The sequence below is a fragment of the Lepidochelys kempii genome, chromosome 11, assembly GCF_965140265.1.
Source record: "Lepidochelys kempii isolate rLepKem1 chromosome 11, rLepKem1.hap2, whole genome shotgun sequence".
NCBI classification, from domain to species: Eukaryota; Metazoa; Chordata; order Testudines; family Cheloniidae; genus Lepidochelys; species Lepidochelys kempii.
Genome location: NC_133266.1, coordinates 45,917,180 through 45,937,204, shown reverse-complemented (window position 1 = coordinate 45,937,204; position 20,025 = coordinate 45,917,180). Strand labels below are relative to the sequence as shown.

General features: G+C 42.8%; 1 protein-coding gene across 4 annotated transcripts in view; it reads left to right on the top strand.

Moving 5' to 3' along the window:
- Positions 1-20,025, top strand: part of CWC22 (CWC22 spliceosome associated protein homolog) — a 58,227-nt gene that overhangs the window by 19,957 nt on the left and 18,245 nt on the right. For all 4 annotated transcript variants that reach the window (XM_073306043.1, XM_073306044.1, XM_073306042.1 and 1 more), the window contains exons 7-14: positions 38-206; positions 754-807; positions 1,700-1,835; positions 1,939-2,145; positions 2,269-2,331; positions 3,328-3,420; positions 5,568-5,649; positions 7,838-7,898. In XM_073306043.1, the coding sequence (XP_073162144.1) occupies positions 38-206; positions 754-807; positions 1,700-1,835; positions 1,939-2,145; positions 2,269-2,331; positions 3,328-3,420; positions 5,568-5,649; positions 7,838-7,898 (865 nt within the window). The remainder of the gene's footprint in view (positions 1-37; positions 207-753; positions 808-1,699; positions 1,836-1,938; positions 2,146-2,268; positions 2,332-3,327; positions 3,421-5,567; positions 5,650-7,837; positions 7,899-20,025) is intronic.

The window sequence follows — 20,025 nt, the reverse complement described above, 5'->3', positions numbered from 1 at the left end:
CACTTATACTTGTGTGTGTGTGTACTCTTACTTACAGGGGATTGCTGTCTAGATCAATTTTGCAAGCACAAAGTGCCTCTCCAATCTTTACACACGTTTATGCAGCAGTTGTAGCAATTATCAATTCAAAGTTTCCAAATATTGGAGAACTGATTCTCAAGAGGCTAATTCTAAATTTTCGCAAAGGATATCGCAGAAATGATAAGGTATGTAAGAGAAGCTTATGTAAGAACTTACAGTGCCACACTGTAACCAGTGATCCCACTAGTGTGTTATCCTATTACCGAGTGATCAATAATGTATGTTTCAAAGGAATGTGTGTGACTACCCAGAACCTGGCAAAACGCACTATATTAATTCTAGAAGTAGTGGTAGTATATCATGGTGGTCTTTTTATTAAACTGACCACATCTTATGCCCTGCAGCTTGAAGATCGCAACTCTTTTTAACTTCAGTTAATGCAACAACAATGGCTTTTATTCTATAGGGTACAATCCTTTTAATAATCTTAAAAGAAATGCTTCGGTATCCTGCAGCAGTGCTTTAATAGATTCATAGACTGCAAGGCTAGAAGGGAGAATTGTGATCATCTAGTCTGACCTCCTGTATCGCACAAGCCATAGGACTTCCCGGTTAATTTTAAATTGTCATTTACGTAAATACACAGTTTGTGAGATCTGTTTTTAAGTTGAGAGCTCTTTCAATGTGTGAAGAAATTGACATATATTTAACTGTCCTTTATTCATTTTTCAGCAACTTTGTCTGACAGCTTCAAAGTTCGTTGCACATCTAATCAATCAGAATGTGGTACGTTATTTTGTATTTGATACTACAGGTTACACTTATAGCAATCTTTGAACAGTAAGATGCTTAATTTATTACTTTTTGATAAAGAAGCAGTTCCTTTTTTTAAAGAAATAAGACCACAAACAAATAATAATATTTGCTTAGGGAGAGCAGGGATCTCTTAGGCCCTAGCTCTGCACTTAAGACTACGTGAGCAGATCCTGATGCCCACAAAGAGCCCCAGTGCCTGCAGTGGAGCTTCTATACAGGCAGAAGAATCTGTTCATGGAAAGACAGTTGCAGGACCATTGCTTAAAATAGTCAGCACCTAAACAATGTAAAAAGAAAAGGAGTACTTGTGGCACCTTAGAGACTAACACGGCTGTTACTCTGAAACCTAAACAATGTAGGGCTTTATAGATCAATATCAACCTCTTTAATTGCACCTAAAAACAAATTGGTTTCCAGCAGTTGTTTCCTTTTCTCCCTTCTAAATAAGCTTTAGCAGTAAATGTAAGGGAGAGGAGCATGAAAGGACGGTGCCAAACTTTATTTCTCTAAATGATATTTGATGTTAGTGTTCCTTCAAAATGTGTTCCATTCCCTTCATGATGGCAAAGATTTTCTTGCATTGCTTGACTGAATGAGGACAGCCATATTTGAGTAGTAGAATGATGTCCAGTACAAAGAAGGTGCAAATATAAGAATCAGAACCTTTATTTGAAATGCTGACTTTAGTTTATGTGGAAGTGGCAATATAACTTCCCACACTGAAACAAGATGTAGCAGTCACAAAAAGCATAGTTCTTGGTCAACTAGTATTTTATAACAATAGTGCAATAAAATGGATTGTTATTTTGGAAGTCAGACGTTCTTGCTTTTATAAAACCCTTTTCTGTTTTTCTCCCTGAAGGCTCATGAGGTTTTATGTTTGGAGATGCTCACGTTGCTTCTTGAAAGACCAACAGATGACAGTATTGAAGTAGCAATTGGATTTCTAAAGGAATGTGGACTCAAATTAACAGAAGTATCTCCGAGAGGTATTAATGGTGAGTATAATTAGTTGGTATAATTTATCTTTAAATCTGTAGTCTTTTTTTATTAGTATCTGATCACTTCAAATTAGAATTAGTTTTTCTCTTTAATCTAAAGCAATCTTTGACCGCCTTCGCCACGTTCTTCACGAATCTAAAATTGACATGCGCGTTCAGTACATGATAGAAGTTATGTTTGCTGTACGTAAGGATGGATTCAAGGATCACCCAATCATTCCAGAGGGACTAGACCTAGTAGAAGAAGAGGATCAGTTTACTCATATGTTACCTTTAGAAGATGATTATAACCCAGAAGATGTTCTTAGTAAGTGAGAAGTAAAAATTTAACTTCAAACAATTTCATTCTCTATGAAAACAAATTAAAATGAAACCTGCAATAATTTTGTTCTTTTTCTTAGTTTAAATAAGATTTTATTTTATTTTAAAGATGTTTTCAAGATGGATCCTGACTTCACGGAAAATGAAGAGAAGTACAAAACCCTTAAGAAGGGTATGTAAACCAGGTTCATTTAAGCACTCAAGTGGAGTATAAAACTATGAAGCATATTATAGCATTCTAGCAAGTTTATAGGTCGTGTTTTGTAGGGGGTAGTGGGGGAAAAAAAAATTGCCAACAATATGTATTGTTGAGGTAAAAGCTGGTTTTAATTTTAGCTGAATTTTTCTTATTTAAATGATGATGTAAACTGCACATATGCACAATGAGGCACACACCACCTTTTTTATTACAATGGACCATAAATATTGTCAGTTACTTGCAACCTTGTCGTAGTTACACAATTCTTAATCCGTCATTTGTGTCCCGAAGATTCGTATAGTAATAGTTTAATACACACTTAATAAAGATTTTTCTACTGTGTGTTCTTTGGCAACACTTCTGTGTTTCTAAATAACAACCCTGCTTTCAAATATGAAATCTATTATTTTAAAAGTAATATTGGTTTTATAAAGTAAATGTAAGACAGCTTTTTCTCCACAAGAACAGGGATCTCCTGAGAGCACTGAGTACATTGCTTTTCCTCCTGAGCCTTTGTCACAACGATTTTTCCTCTGACCAAGAGTTGAGTTTCAACACAGAGCCCTCCATTGCTTGCCTATGTCAAACCAGTGAAAGGAATTTTTAAAATAGGTTTTTGGAAAAGTACCAACCAGTTTCCCTCTCCACCAGTTTTTCATTCTTGTATGCCTGAATTGAGTTTGGCATCCCTGTTTTGGGGGGGATCCTTTTATTTGTCTATCTGCCATATATTTTAATATACCTGTCACTACGGTATCAAGGCCCTCTGGAGTTCCATTTTTCTAAGCCTTGTGTCAGATTGACTTTCCTTCTGTTGAAGCTCGGTTGCAGCATGTCTTCATGCTCCAGCTTTGTCAGGCTCTCCCTCCCTTAGGACTAGACAGATCCCGAGGTATTTGGGGCCACATCTCTGCGTCACTAGGCAAACCGTCCACCCCAGGAATATTTACTTTGGAATTTTGCTTCTAGAAATTCTTGATGAAGGTGATAGTGACTCAGAAACAGATCAAGATGCTGGAAGCAGTGAAGAGGATGAAGAAGAGGATGAAGAGGATGAAGAAGGTAGGAGTATGATTATAGACGTTTACTATTGATCTTTTTTATAGTAGATTAAGAAAAGGAAATCTCAGAATGTAACTTGCTATATGCTATCTGAAGCAATTGAGATTTAAAGTGTGCAGTCAACAAAAATCACATTTCTATTTAAAATTTGTTTTTACTGTTACAAGATTAAATATGCTTATTTTTCTTTTTTCAATTTGTTTACTTTGTCTTTGACAGCACTTTGTGCATATTAAGTTTCATTTTTGTTGATGGTGCATGTCCTCCCACGGGCTCTGCAAGAGGGTGTTTACCAATTATAGCAACAGCAAAGCTAAAACTGAAGAGGTGGGAGGAAGTGGGCAGGGGCCCATAGAAAGAGAAATGGGAGTAGGGAGGAATTTGTGGCTTTGTATGTTTGATTGTGTCAGTTGCACTCCAGAAAGATCCCTGTAAATATAAACCAGGGAGTAGAAAAATTGTAATTTTTCTGAAGGAATTTTTAAGAACAGTTGAGGACATGCTATTTGTGCTCTGTCTGAATGTCTTAAGGTCAATTTCAAAATGCAAGTTTGCAATTACCTTTCAACTGATGGTTTTTTAAAAAGGGAGTTTCAAGACAGGATAATTTATTGTACAGGCCATTGTTACAAGTTATTTACTCCAAATAAACAATCGTATTGGTGTCTGTGCATTTTGTAGAACGTCTTATGTAATTACTGAGAAAGATATGATGGATGAGAATAAGTATAGATGTTTACTTCATAGGTCTGCAAAATGTAGAAGGAAAGCTCTACTCTGTAGAGCGGTGGGAATCATTTCTTCACCAGCTTGTTACAGTATTGTACAAAAAAACCCCCCACAAATTTACTTAGATAGCAGGCTGAAGAAAAAGATGGTAATTCACAGAAGCCTGTTGTCACTTCTGTTGCATATTTGAAAGCTCCCATATGAAATAGGATATTAATTTCCTTGAGAGCAGCTGTTTAGCTATTTTAGTCCTTTTTAATTCTGTTCCAGTGCATGACATCAAATATCCTTTGGCGGGCCACGGTGGGCCTGATCCAGGTACCATTGATGTGAATGGAAAGGTTCCTGTTTATGTTAATGGGAACTGAGTCTGGATCTAAATACACACAATTGTGTAAGTCAGGGGTGGGCAAACTACGGCCCGGGGGCCACATCCGGCCCTCCAGGCTTTTTAATCTGGCCCTCAAGTTCCTGCCGGAAAGTGGGGTCCGGGGCTTGCCCCGCTCCAGCCGGGGAGCGGGGTCGGGGTCTTGCCCCACTCTACACGGCTCCCAGAAGCAACAGCATGTTCCCCCTCCCAGCTCCTATATGTGGGGGCAGCCAGGGGGCTCCGCACACTGCCTCCGCAACTCCCATTTGCTGGGAACCAAAGCCAATGGGAGTTGCAGGGGCAGCGCCTGCAGATAGGGCAGCATGTAGTGACGCCTGGCCACACCTCTGCGAGGGGGAGGGGGGCAGGCGGGGGATGCCACTGTTTCTGGGAGTTGCTTGAGTTAAGCACCGCCCGGAGCCTGCCCCCCTGTATCCCTCTCATGCCTGTGCCCCAGCCCTGATCCCCCTTCTGCCCTCCGGACCCCTTATCCCCAGCCGGAGCCTCCCCAACCCCCAATTTCATAAGCATTCATGGCCTGCCATATAATTTCCATACCCAGATGTGGTCCTTGGGCCAAAAAGTTTGCCCATCCCTGGTGTAAGTAATTGCCTTTATTAAGTTTTGTATTAAACATTTTGGTTTAATTTTGTAGTCCTTGTTCAAGTTCTGGATGGCTAAACATCAGCCAGCCGGCACATGAAAAGAAAATGTTCACTCAGTTAGTCCCAGATCATAAACAGGTGTCTGTATTCTGCACAGGAATATGGTTCTGCCCTTTGCAAAATCAGGACCTTTAATACATGTATCATTGAAAATTGTGAATAACTTGTGAATTTGATTTTTTTTTTTTTTAAGTTGTAGTCTCACATAATGCAAGTACCAGTGTTTTTCGTAAACTTTACAGCCCCTACTAAATGCTCCTAAATGTATTTATACACAATATTACGTAATAGACTGAAGACTTACTGAAGATGCATACATCTCTACTGTCTTAGAATGTATGTCTCTGTTTCAATTTCTAAATATCCAATTTTTTCTCTTCAAGGACAAAAAGTGACTATCCATGACCAAACAGAAATTAACCTGGTCTCCTTTCGTCGTACAATTTATCTTGCTATTCAGTCAAGGTAAAACGTATATAATTTATACTGAAAAAAGTGTGTGGTCCTTTAGAAATTAGTGCATTTGTACTGAATCTGTTGAATATGGAGTTGTTAATAGCTTTATCATTATCTTACAGTCTTATAAACAAATTGAACAGATGTTTTAGATGAACCATTGGTCTGACCCAGAATGGCCATTCTTAAGTTCTTAATTTAGAAACGATTTAGTACATTACATTTCTAAACTTCCTTTTTGGGTGAAGACTTTTAAAACGTTACACTAGATCATGCTTCTGTTTTATGGAGCACTGGTTTAGTCAGGACAGATTGGGGGTACGGGGAAACAGTACTTTTCCAGACTGCCCACAAAATAAGCTTCACCCGTGTGAATCTCCAGTCTTACAGCAAATTGTGTAAATATGCAAAATATAATAGTGTATGTTACTTGGCTCCCTTTCGTTGTTTCTTGAATACTCCATGAGCTCTGTTAGGCTCCTTGAGCTTGGCTTTTTCATGAGGGTTAAAAATAGCTGGTAGTATCTGCCAAATGCTAGCCTCTTGTGGTACCAAAATGAATCATTGCTCACAGTAAATTGTATAGATGTGTGATCCTCTCTCGCCTTTCCTACATGAGGAATGAAATAGTAAACAGTAATTTATTACTGGGCAGCTTACGGAGATGAATGGAGGCAGTTCATACCTCTCAGAACTATTGTTCCAAACTCTCCTCAGGCCTTGTCTACGATGCACAGTTTTATTGACACAAGTGATGGCATATATCACATATATCATTTATTCTTTTACGTAGAGACTGTCCGGTTTGGCCAATGTACATAGCAGAGGGACATTGCTAACACATGATGGCATATATCACATATATCATTCACCCTCACATCTACCAATGTGATATATGCCATCATGTGCCAGCAATGCCTCTCTGCCATGTACATTGGCCAAATCAGACAGTCTCTGCGTAAAAGAATAAATGGACACAAATCGGAGGTCAAGAATTATAACATTCAAAAACCAGTCAGAGAGCACTTCAGTCTCCCTGGTCACTCGATTACAGACCTAAAAGTCGCAATATTACATCAAAAAAACTTCAAAACCAGACTCCCAACGAGAGACTGCTGAATTGGAATTAATTTGCAAACTGGACACCATTAAATTAGGCTTGACTAAAGACTGGGAGTGGTGGGTCATTACACAAAGTAAAACTATTTCCCCATGCTTATCCCCACCCGCCACTGTTACTCACACCTTCTTGTCTACTGTTGGAAATGAGCCATCCTGATTATCACTACAAAAGGTTTTTTTCTCCTGCTGATAATAACTCACCTTAATTGATCACTCTCAGTATAGTGTGTATGGCAACACCCATTTTTTCATGTTCTCTGTTTATATATATCTTCCTACTGTATTTTCCACTGCATGCATCCAGTGAAGTGGGTTTTAGCCCACGAAAGCTTATGCTCAAAGAAATTTGTTAGTTTCTAAGGTGCCACAAGTACTCCATGTTCTGTTTGCTTATACAGACTAACACAGCTACCACTCTGAAACCTGAGATACTAAAGATCAAGATAGCAATTTCAGAAAAGTATATGGGCATGGGTACAGAGGTTACATTTTGGTATTTTACAGGAGTGAGTCAGAATGAACTTATGTATTTTTGTTACTAGACTTTGTGTATTTCCATTTAGTATGATGTAATAGCAGTGTCTCATAAAAGAGAGTCACCTTGTTTTCAGTCTGTCTGCAGATTTATTAGCTTTGGATTCACTTTCAGATATAAAATTGTTGAATAGCAGAATGCTGTTGGGAAATATTTTAGTTTAAGCTTGAGAACTTTTAAAGAAAGCTGTTGAACACAATGCTTTTGATGAGTAATTAAAGTGTGGTGAAAGGAGAATGTATTCAGTCTTCTCTAAAATGCAGATCATAGTCTTGATTTAGACAGCTTTCGCCTTATTGTTTCATTTGTCACCATACTTCAAATACTGATTTCCTCAACCACCCTTATGTTTGGAAGGAGCCGAAACTAGCATTGCTAGGGCATTTTAACAGCAACAAGTTCAATTACATCATACTTTTGTCATGCTAAAACACTTTGGTTTGTACGTTTAACATCATTGGTATCAGCATAATTCTGTATGTGTTTTTAACATAATGTGTACTCAATGGGAATACAAAACTATTTATTTTTTCTTTGCAGCTTAGACTTTGAAGAATGTGCTCATAAATTGTTGAAGATGGACTTTCCTGACAGTCAAACTGTAAGCCTTGCTTTTGATTCCCTTTCTGTTTCTTGGGGGGGGAGTATAATTTGATCATTAACATTTTAGCAAAATTAATATTCACATGATATACACCTACAATGCAATCATGTACTTATAAAATGGAATTAACTGCTATTACAGCTATTGTTTCTCATTTTGTAATCTTTATGATAAATACCATGACATTTGATATTTTTGGTTTTTCTTTCTCACTTAGCAGTTAGCAGCTAAGTTCCCTCTAAGCTGCTTGGCTGGGTGGCCGCCCAGCCGGCTATCAAGTGCCACGTACTTCGGGTGTCCCTCCCCTCACTGCCACACTGCTTCTGCCCTCTGCCTTGAAGCCCCTGGCCAGCTGTTCCCGGGAGCCTCCCGCTTGCTGTGCCGGGGGGGAGATGCTGGTGTCAGGGTGTCCCCCGCCCCTGTACCCAATCTCCACATAGTGGGGTGGGGGGGTGTGACACAACAGGGTTCAGGATGGAAGGAGCTTGCTGGCAGCTGTTGCTGTGTCTCAACAAGCGGACTTCAGACTGCTGAGTACCAATCTACTTCAAGGGGCAGCGTGTATCTCTCTCTGTCACACTCACCTTCCAAACATACTTGTGGTGGTGGTGTTACTTGATACTTCTTTAAAAGTGTGTTTTAGTTTTGTGACTGGTCTATGCATTTCATAATTTTTATTTCTCTCTTATGCTTAACTTTAATTCTTTTGAGTAGTGAGTTCGAAAATGCCTAACCTGTCCGGGCTGGAGTAATTATCTCTATGGTAGCTTTTTAAAAATATATATTATATCTAGGTTTTTTGTTTGTACTGGTGACACACATCCGCACATTACTTTGATATGGTACACATAACAAAATTCATTCCGCACATGGATGGAAAACATTAGAGGGAACACTGGTTAGCAGTTCAGACAGTTGGGTGAAATTCCTTCTTTTCAATATACATTTTTAACTATAAAGTGATGTCATTCTATTTATAAAAATGTTTGTTATGCAAGCTGTTGAAATGATGTCATTTGCCACAGATGACAAAACTACTGCTATAGAACAGCTACAACTTAGAGGCCAGAGAAATGTTTCTGCAGGAAGATTTTTTTAGTAGGTTTCTGGATAGCTGTTGATTTTATCTGTTCAGCTAGAAATTCAACGTGATAGCTTCAAAAGATGGAATTGCACCCTGTATTTTATGGGAATGCTTTAAAAAAAGGTTTTGTTGCTTTCACAGTCTTGTTTAAGCAATATGTACTATATTAAGCAATCATCTCCAAGTATGGCTGTTTTGGTGTAAGCTTGAAGAATGTCTGTTTGTCTGCAGATAGTACATCTAAAATCCATTTGACTGCTATGTGTTCTGAAAAGGAAATTGCTGTTTGTCTATGACTTAAACCAGATCCTGAAGCAGTGGGCAGGATCTAAATAGCCACGTAATTCCCAAGACAGGTATTTAGTCAGTGGTGAGATTGTCAGTAATCAACAGATAAGTGAGCTCTAGCTTAGGGATCTGAATTGTGACTTTGAAGTTCAATGCATGAAAGACGAACAATCTTTTTTATTTAAAACAAAATATGATCCAGAGATGCATGAAGCTCACTTTTATCAATGCAACAATTTGTGCAGGTGAAGTCAATATGATATAAATATCTTTTGTATGGACAAAAAGAAACAGTTGACGCCCTTTAGGAAAACTTTGATAAATATTATCATTAGAAATTATTTTTGCTATTTACTATGTTTTCTTATTAAGGTTATTTGCAGATAACTAGGAGACTAAGAGGTTATCTGATCCTGCTGTGTATTTCCCTATCTGAAGCTCAAAGTCATTTTGTAGGAAATGATTCAGCAGCGAATAAATGTGATGTTCAGCAATAGAGGATTATGATTTCCAGGGATTTCCAGAGGCATACCCAGAAAATTCTGAAGAGAAAAAAAATTCCTGTTGTCAGGCAAATCCGTTTAGTTATTAAAAACAAATCCAGAAAATACAGTTTACAGTACAGTATGTGCTGTTATACCACTCTCAGTAGGTGACTTGCCCCAAGGTTCACAACCATTTCTCCAACTTCAATGCATCACCAAACAACTCCATACAACCATCAACCACCTGCAAATGGTCCAGGCACCGGCAGTACCCTCTCGTAAGAGTCTATTTACAAAAAAGCCCTACCACACTGATAAGGCCTTGCAGCCTGGCTACTAAGGATGTTGTTCAGGCGTACTAACTGCTTGTTTAAATCACACTTGTGTATTGGGGTGTCTAAGTTAGGGTATCCAAAGCACCCATACCATCTCCTCCACATAAGGACACTGAAGACACTGTGTATCAGGGCATCCTGACTTCCCTAACCCTCCTCCTAAATTGCCAAAGATGCAATATGTGTATGATGGTCCGGTGAGTAGAAAACTTCACTGAGCAAATGCAGAATCTAAGATTTCATCTTTTTAAAAAGCACCTGTCTAGCCTGCATTGATGTGAAGGTTATCTTATGAGTTGAAATCATCACAGCACTGAATTCCCAAATCAGTAGGCAGCATCAGTGCCTTTGTTCCTGCCCTGAGCTTCCACAGCCTGAAACAAAGCAAAAGCTGACGAATTTTGTCAGTTTTTGCTGTTTTTCAGACTCCTGCAGGCAACAGTAAAGCTGAAGAGATTCAGGTCAGGTTCATTCTGCCAAAGTTTGGGGAAGCTTTGAGTAATAGCAGAAGCAGGCTCGGAGACTGTTTACTGGGGAGACGACTGAAAATATGAATGTTGGGAGAAGGATATAATAGTGGCAAATGCTCCCCGTTCAGCATCCAGAAAGATGAGAAAGAGGTGAAGTAGAGAGAACCCGATATCCTCACAGTGGCCAGGAAGTTCTGAGGTGTGGGGAGGAAGACGAAAGGAGAATACCCCTTCTCCATCCCAGAAGCCACACTTGTTGTTTGACGGGACTCCATCTTTCATTATTGGGCTCTGGCTAGTACAGTGGTTCCCAAATGTTTTACTAAGGTGACCCACCAAATGCATTTTGTCTTTTTTTATAACCCATCATATACACACACACACACCCCCCACACACACACTTTGCCCAAGCATCACAACCCTAACCCCAGCCTGGAGGGGTGGTGATTGGGTTTGGAGAGTGAGCCCACCCTGCACTCACCTGCAGCAGCGGGTTCTTGTCCTTTGGAGCTGGACCTGGCTCCCCACTCTAGGCACTGCAACCTGGTATATGGGGTTGCAGCACCACTCATATTTGGCCAGTAGGAATGGCTGGGCTAAATCTGAATGGCGCAGTGACTTCATACAGCAGGTTGCAATGCCCGGAGTGGGAAGTCAGGTCCAGCCCTATAGGACAGGAGCTGTGGCTGCAGGGTGAATGCAGGGCAGGGCTCACTCTCATGGCCCCTTACTCCGGACCCTCCCCTCCGCACCAGACTGGGAGAAGTGTGTGTTTGGGTAGGTCAGGACCCGTTATGGGTTAATCTGGCCCTGGATGTGGTGGCCAATCTAGAATCTTCCCACGACCCATCATTTGGGAAACACTGGGCTAACGGACATTCCGGTTTGCAGCTCCCAAGCAAGACCCAGAGAGCAACACTTTGTTAGGAATCCCAAATGTTCTCCTTTTCCAGCCACTGGAATGGAACAGAATTTGGTTTCCCTGCATATTGCTCCTGAACAGTATCACTCCCTAATGTTTTGTTTGTTTCATTAAGCGGATAGTAGGTTTAATTTTTTAGCTATGGGATGTCTGGTAAAATTTCCAAATGCTGTAGGTATGAGTGGGGGAAGAGAGATATTGATTAATTACCCTAAATAGTACTTGACTTTCTTTTAATGCACGTCTACACAGCAAAGAAAAACCCCATGACTCTGGGACCCTCCAACCCCACAGGGTCCTGGAGGCCGGGCTCCAGCCTGAGCCCAGAAGTCTACACAGCAGTGAAACAGGCCTGCATCCTGAGCACTGTGAGCCCAAGTCAGCTAGTATAGGCCAGCCATGGGTGTCTAGTAGCTGTGTAGACATACCCTTCGAATTTGGTTTTAAGAGAACAAAAGTGAGACACAAAATACATGGAGAGATGGCGAGCACAATGCATGGAAAGTGAAAGAAAGATGGTGAGAGATTAAATAAGAAAAAACACACTGAAGACAAATTGGAAAAAGATCTGCCATGATCTATAATAGAAATAATATAGAAAGAGTTATGGCAAGAATTCTTTCCAAGGAAAGAAGATCTGTAATAAGTAGAGTTGGTTGAATAGTACTTGGCAAATATATTATTCAATCAATTTTACTGGTATCCGTTAAATAGCTTATTCAGTTACTACTTTTTTGTGGTTATCAACCAGCTCTATAGCTGGTCAAATACTACTCAGAAAAAATGTATTTAGATTAGTACTGGTAGAATTGATTTATTTTACAGTTCAGTATGGTATACAATATAACAGTACACAGTTTGTTTATTCTTTTCACCTGTGGGGGATAGGGAGGAATGGCTTTGGAACAGTGACCTTTTCGGGGAGCCTCGTGGTACAAGTGGTATTTGCATGTTTGATTTTTGAACCAAGGCTAGTAGGCTGAGAAATCAGGCTAGTCGGTGTCAGGTAACTTTTTTTTTTTTTTTTAAAGTTCTGGCTGTGGCCGCTTGTGAGCTCAGTAGTGAATGTTTTAGCCATTTGGACTTTACATGCATGGTAGGGAGAGATTTTGAACCTTTTCACTGAATCCTCTGGATTTCCTAGAGGTAGATAGCATTCCCTTGATAAACTTGACATTATATTTTTCTTGAAAACTACATTATTTCACAGAAAAAATAATTAAACTAAATAGTTTTCAGAGTTCCATAGTACTGAAACATCACAGAGGTGCTAAACAAGGGGTTTATCTGAATAGATGGTTGAAGGATTGGGGCCAGAATGTAGGCAGGTATTGTATAGGTTTATCATATAATTCTGCCAACATCCTTTTTTGAACTGCTAAATAACATTCTTCTCAGTTGCATTATGTAGCAGTACAACATACTATAAATTCAAAATGCAGTTTTTGTCAATTGCTGTTCAATAATTATAGGTCTGAGTTGTTCAGGAGTTCAGCAAGCAGGTTGAATTCTAAGCTAATTGCTCTGGAATTAAAAGCAAGTTAATACAGAGAAAATGGCATTTTAGAGGGACAGAAAGTTCAGGAAGCCTACCAATAGAATAAATACATGACAAACCAAGAGGGAGTGCAGTAATTGTGCCAGCACAAGAGCCTGCAGAGTTTGCCAAGAAGCCAGATGCTGCTGAAAGACCTATTCTCCACATCTTTGCTTGCCTTGAATCTGAGTAGTATCCCTGCTAACCAAAGAAGAGAAGGAAGAGAAATAGCTGTAGAATGCTATTGGGTAAATATAAACCATTGTAATTACTCTTAATTAATTAAAATGTGCTAAACTAGAAAGAGCAACATTTTAGTCAAAATCCTAAATATTTTAAACATCTCTGCGTATTGTGAATCTTTTGTTATCACTTCAGTTAGTGTAAAAATGAAGCATTGATCTTGTTTCCCTAATTAAGAAAGTGTCCTAACTTTACAAAGTACATTAAAAAGAAGACTTTTCTTGCCCAATTGACTTTTCAGTCCAACTAAGGCATTATACAGTTCAGACAACTAAACACATGAAAATATTGTTGGTGAGTAGATCAACATAGGAAGGTTTTTTGAAAAAAGTGAGTTTAAGGAGTGCAGAGTTGGATACTTGGCTAACACTAAATCCTTTTCATTAAACACACTTGTACCCATTCAACTAGAGCTGTATTTTTTAATTGAAAGTTTGTGTGTAATTACTCTGATTTCCATTTAAGGAGTGGCTTATTTGTCTTTGATAAATCTGTTTTTACAGGATTAAGCAAAACCAAAATAAACCATTCTTAAACTGAAATAACAAACAAACTTTGATCAGATTTAAAAATATAGCTTTAGTTAAATGAGTGCAAGTGTGTGTAGAAACAAGCTTTCAGTGGCATGCAGTTCCCAAGCGTAAGAGAATGCATGAAAGGAGGTGAAAAGCTGAGATTTGAGAAGTAAATAAAAATTAAATATAAAAAACATGTGCGGTCTGAATAAGTAGAAAACTTAAGTTCTTCAAGTGCTTGCTCATGTTAGGTGTGTGTGCTCGCCACATGCACCGGTGCTGGAATATTTTCCCTCAGTGGTATCTGTAGGGGACTGGCTCTGGTGCCGTCTGGAGTGGCGTGCACATTCCATGGTATAAGGATCGTCACTGACTTTCCCCACCCTCAGTTCCTTCTTGCCGCCAGTGATGGTGCTGGAAAGTCTGCTGCTTTGGTTAGCCTTTTTGCTTTGTTCAGTATTACGAACTTTTCTTGTAAAATAGTTGTACATAGTTAAGTTATAGTGTTAGTGTATTTTACTTGATTAGTCCTGAACAGGTCTCAGCCTATGGACGAGGCATGCCCCAGTCCCCAGGCTTTAAGCTCTGCGATTGCTGCAAAAAACCCAGTGCCTATCAGTGATCCACATAACAGTTGTTTAAGGTGTCTGGGCAAGTCGCATATAAGCAAAAAGTGCCATATCTGCAAGTCCTTCAAGCCTCGGACTAAGAAGGAGCAAGACATCCATCTCAAAGCATTCCTGGTGGAGTCGGCTCTAACTCCAGCACCGGAGCAGTCGAAGTCTGACTCTGTCCCGAGCACTGCAGGGTTGACCTCCTGCCAAACCCCAGCACCGGTGGTACCCTCTACATCAGCGGCACTGCCAACTACTCCATGGCCAGTGGCCAGCTGCCTAGTACCCATTGAACCTGTGGGGTTTTACCCAGTCTTCACAAGGGCTTAGGCTGGTGGCGGGGACCTCGTAAAAACATCGGCCTCAGTATCCCGCCCTCCCCCAGAGGCAGACGGCCCTGAAGGGAGAACCCCTCAGGCTCACGTGGACCCCGGGGAACTGCCATTTGGCCCACCAAGGGATGTGGCAGACCCCATGACACCGGCTTCTACCACATCTTAGCCTAATGAGGTGGTTGTGGGTCGCCCGCACCCACTTCCTCAGGATAATGCTAAGGCTCAACAGGAGCTGTTGGAAAGAGTTGCCTCTAACTTGGGGCTCCAGGCAGAGGAGCTAGAGGAACCATCGGACTCCCTAATCGATGTCCTTTGCTCGATGGCACTGGCCAAGGTGGCATTGCCCCTGCATGAGGGGTGTCAAAGATTACAAACGCCCTGTGGCAAACCCCCTCATCCCTGCCCCTCATCTCCTAGCGGGCAGAAAGAATTTTGTGCCACCTAAGGGTCATGAGTACCTCAATACCCACCCAGTCCCAAGCTCCCTGGTAGGAGTGGCCATTAATGAGTGGGAGAGGCAAAGCCCACCGGGAGCTACACCTAAAAATAAAGACTCAAAGAGGCTGGATTTATTCGGACACAAAGTTTATTCATCCTCAAGCCTCCAGTTGAGGGTGGCCAACCACCAAGCCCTCCTTGGCCACTATGACTTTAATATGTGACAAGCCATGGCCAAGTTTGAGGATTCGCTTCCTGAGGACACCAGGAAGGAGTTCCAGGCGATCCTTGATGAGGGCAAGGCTGCGGCCAGAGCAGCCCTTCAAGCAGTCCTGGATGTGGCGGACTCCGCAGCATGCACCATGGCCTTGGCCATCTCTGGTTACTTCTCTCGGGCTTATCGACGGAGGTCCAGCAGTTGATACAGGACCTTTCTTCCGAGGGCCAGGCACTGTTCGCAGAGCAGAGAGACAATAAATTACATGGGTTGAAGGATTCCTGTAATACATTGAAAACCCTAGGTCTCTGTGTCCCGGGTTCAGCCCATAAGCGGTTTAAGCCGCAACAACCACAGGGTCAAGGGAACCAACTCAGACAGTAGACGGCTCATAAAAAGAGCAGAGGTTACAAACGCTGCCAGAGCCACCAACCTCTGATCTCTACCCGTCGGGCTCCATCCACAACAGGCAGGGTGGCAAGTGGGCATTTTGAGGGTGCACCAGAGGGCAACCTACCAGACTGTACCTTGGATCCGTTTTCCCTATGTTTCTCCAACCACCTTTCTCTTTTTCCTCCCTGCATGGACCACAATAACTTTGGACAGTTAGGTGTGTCCTCCACACAATGGCCCGGGGCTATACCCTCCAGTTTCTTTCTACCCTCCCCACTTCCCTATCTCTCTTCAGGGACCCTTCTCACAAAAGTCTCCTCACACAGGAGGTGAAGGGCCTGCTGCAGCTGGGAGTGGTGGAAGAAGTTCCTTACAGGAACAAGGGGTTCTATTCCCAGTACTTTCTAATCCCAAAGGCCAAGGGCGGACTAAGACCCATCCTGGACCTGTGAGACCTCAACAAATACCTAAAGAAGTTAAAGTTCTGCATGGTGTCCCTGGCCTCCATTATCCCCTCCCTGAATCAGGGAGCCTGGTATGCCACCCTCGACTTGAAGGACATATACTTTCGTATAGCGATCTTCCAAGGACACAGATGCTTCTTATTCTTCACAATGGGATCCAACCACTACCAGTTTGCGGTCCTCCCTTTTGGCCTAAGCAACAACACTGAGGGTGTTTACTAAGTGCATGACAGTAGTGGCAGCTTACCTCAGGCTTTGGGGTATTCAGATCTACCCATATCTTGACGACTTGCTGGCCAAAGGTCGCTCCAGGTCCCAACTCCAAAGGGACTTCACAGTGCAACAGGTCATGTGCCGGTCCCTGGGCCTGTTGGTGACCAACAAGAAATCTATGTTAGTTCTGGTGCAGAAGATAGAGTTCATTGGAGCAGTGCTCGACTCCACCTGTGCCAGAGCTTTCCTGCAACAGGAGAGGTTCCAGACGATGGTGGACATCATACCATGTTCCTTCTAACTATGGCCCGGGTATGTCTGCGTTTGCTGGGCCACATGGCAACATGTACATATGTCGTCCGCCATGCAAGGCTCAGGATGTGACCCTTGCTGCTGTGGCTGGCAATAGTCTGTTCCCAGTCCAGAAATCACCTGGACAAAGTTGTTACCATCCCGCCAGGGATACTTAACTCCCTGCAATGGTGGACTGACCCCAAGGCTCTCCTGGAAGGAGTTCCACTCGGTTGAACTGATATTGGATGCTTTAGACATCGGCTGGGGAGCGCATCTAGGTGAGACACAGACCCAAGGTACGTGGTCTCCGGAGGAGATGACATTGCACATAAACGTCAAGGAGCTCAGAGCAGTATGTTTGGCCTGTGGGATCTTCCTACCGCATCTGTCAGGCAAGGTGGTGAGAGTGTTGATGGACAATACGGCCTCGATGTTCTACATCAACAGGCAAGGGGGAGCACGCTCATCAGCTCTGTGTCAAGAGGCTCTCCGATTGTGTGATTCCTGCATCAAGCAATCCACTGAAGACCTGTCACCTCCCCAGTGTCAGGAACACGCTGGCAGAGTGCCTCCGCATGTCCTTTTTCTCTCCACGAGTGGTCACTGCATCCGGAGGTAGCCTGATTGCTCTTCCAGAAGATCTGGGCAAGGACTGACTCTCTCTCTCTCTCTCTCTCTCTCTCTCTCTCTCTCTCTCTCACGCTTTCCTCCTGTCATGGTCAGGGGGGTCTGATGAATGCATTCCTGACAATCCCACTCATCAAGAGAGACAAGTCCCAAGTTATCACGATCGCCTCAATGTGGCCGTGCCAGCATTGGTTCGGCATACTGGTGGAGACTGCTCCCGGGCTCCTTCCCAACCGACTAGATCTGATTTTGCAAGATCACAGGAGCCTCTTACACCCCAGCCTCACCTCCCTCCACCTCATGGCTTGGATGTTGCGTGGTTGAACCCGGAGGAGCGGACCTGCTCTTAATGAGGTCCAGCAAGTCGTCCTGGAAAGCAGGAAGCCTTCCGCTAGAGCAACCCACCTGGCCAAGTGGACGAGGTTCTCCGACTGGGTGTCTGAGCATAGCATCTCTCTGTCGTGCTCTTCCTTACAATCTTAGATTACCTTCTTCATCTTAAGAACCAGGGGCTGACCCTCTCTTCCATCAGGATGCACCTTGCAGCCATCTCTGCTTTCCACCCGCCAATCCAAGGTCAGACGGTGTTCTCGCACAACATGTCGGTCAGATTCCTGAAAGGCCTCGAGAGACTCTTCCCGCCAGTCCAGGCTCCTGTCCCACAGTGGGACCTTAACTTAGTTCTTTCTAGGCTCATGGGCCTGCCCTTTGAGCCTATGGTCTCCTGCTCCCTTTCCCACCTGTCATGAAAGGTCACTTTCCTTGTGGTGGTAGCATTAGCTAAACGAGTGTCGGAGATTAAAGCCCTGACATTGGAGCCACTGTATACAGTGTTCTACGAGAACAAAGTTCAATTGTGACCCCATCTGGCATTTCTGCCAAAAGTAGTGTTTTCCTTCCATGTCAACCAGCATCTTCCTCATGGTGTTTTGTCCCAAGCTGCACAGTGAGTAAAGGAGGCTACATGCCCTGGAAGTCAGACATGCCCTGGCATTTTAGCTGGAGCATATCAAGCCCTTCCACAGGTTGACCCAGCTCTTCTTCGCGACAGCGGACAGGATGAAGGGCCTTCCAGTGTCCACAGAGTATTTCCAACTGGATCACCTCCTGCATCCGGGACCTGTTACGAGCTGGCACAGGTCCCACTGCCGCCGATTGTGAGGGCCCATTTGACCAGAGCTCAGGTGTCCTCGGCAGCCTTCCTGGCGCACATTCCCATCCAGGACATTTGCAGAGCCACGACGTGGTCTTTGGTTCACACGTTCACAGTACATTACGCCCTCATGCAGCAGGCCATTGGATGACTCTGGGTTCGGCGGAGCCATGTTGCAATCTACACATCCTTGAACTCCTACCCTTCTCCATTGGTACTGCTTGGGAGTCACCTAATACGGAATGGACATGAGCAAGCACTTGAAAAAGAAAAGACAGTTACCTGTTCTGTAACTGGTGTTTGAGATGTGTTGCTTATGTCCATTCCATGACTTGCCCTCCTTCCCCACTGTCAGAGTTTTGGCAAGAAGGAACTGAGGGTGGGGGGAGCTGGCGGCGCCCCTTATACCGCAGCATGTGCCCGCCACTCCAGAGGGCGCCAGAGCCAGTCCTCTACGGCAGTGCTACTCAAAGTGGTTCTCCCGTGGACCGGTGCCAGTCCGCAAGCCATCAGCTGCCGATCTGCACACACATTGGGAAATAAATTGCTGGTCCCCCACATCAGATATCCATAGAGCAGTGCTTCTCAAGCTGCCACTGAGGGAAACACTTCTGGCACCGGTGCATGTGGCGAGTACACACACCTAATACGGAATGGACATGAGCAACACATCTCGAAGAACACCAGTTACAGAACAGGTAACTGTCTTTTTCTTCTCTTTAGCCCCAGTTGTCTTTTTCTGGTTGGTTTTTCTATAGCAAGGGTTCTCAGCAGCCTTTTTCTTTCTGAGTGCACTCGCACTCCCTATATGGTATAAAAACTTCACAGCCCACAGCAGCTGTTTTTCTGCATATCCAGTAAATTAAAAGCCAGAGCCGGTGTTAGGGGGTAGCATGCAGGGCAATTGCTCAGGGCCCTGCAAAACTAAGTTGCTCAGGCTTTAGCTTCAGCCCTGTGCAGTGGGGCTTGAGCTATGGCTTTCTGCCCTGGGCCCTAGCCTGTCTAACGCCAGCCCTACTCTCTGACTTATGTTGGTGGCCCCCCTGAAACTTGCTCGTGGACCCCTAGCTAAGAACCGCTGTTCTGTAGGATAGAGGTAGAAATGGAGCAGGCATTTTGGAGAGTGCACCTTTTTTTGAGTCTTCTAACTTATCTTTCAACCACCCACACACAGGGACACTTCCAAGTGGAGTGACCTTTCCATGATACAAAATCACATCTGGAGCTAAAGGTCTTCATAAAAAATAAGTGATTCACTTCACTTGTGGGACTCGAGAACTCTGTAATACTTTTGAAATAGTTACATCATGATTGGAAAGGTATCATTAAAACATTGATGACAGTCATTTTTGCATGCAATTTGTGCATTAAGTATGTAAAAACCTTGGAGCTATCTGGTATATAAATTGTCTATAAAAATTAAAATTCACTGGCTTTTTAAAGCAAATGATGGACTTAAAGTCCAGACTGTTGGTGTCATAGGCATTATCAGAAGTG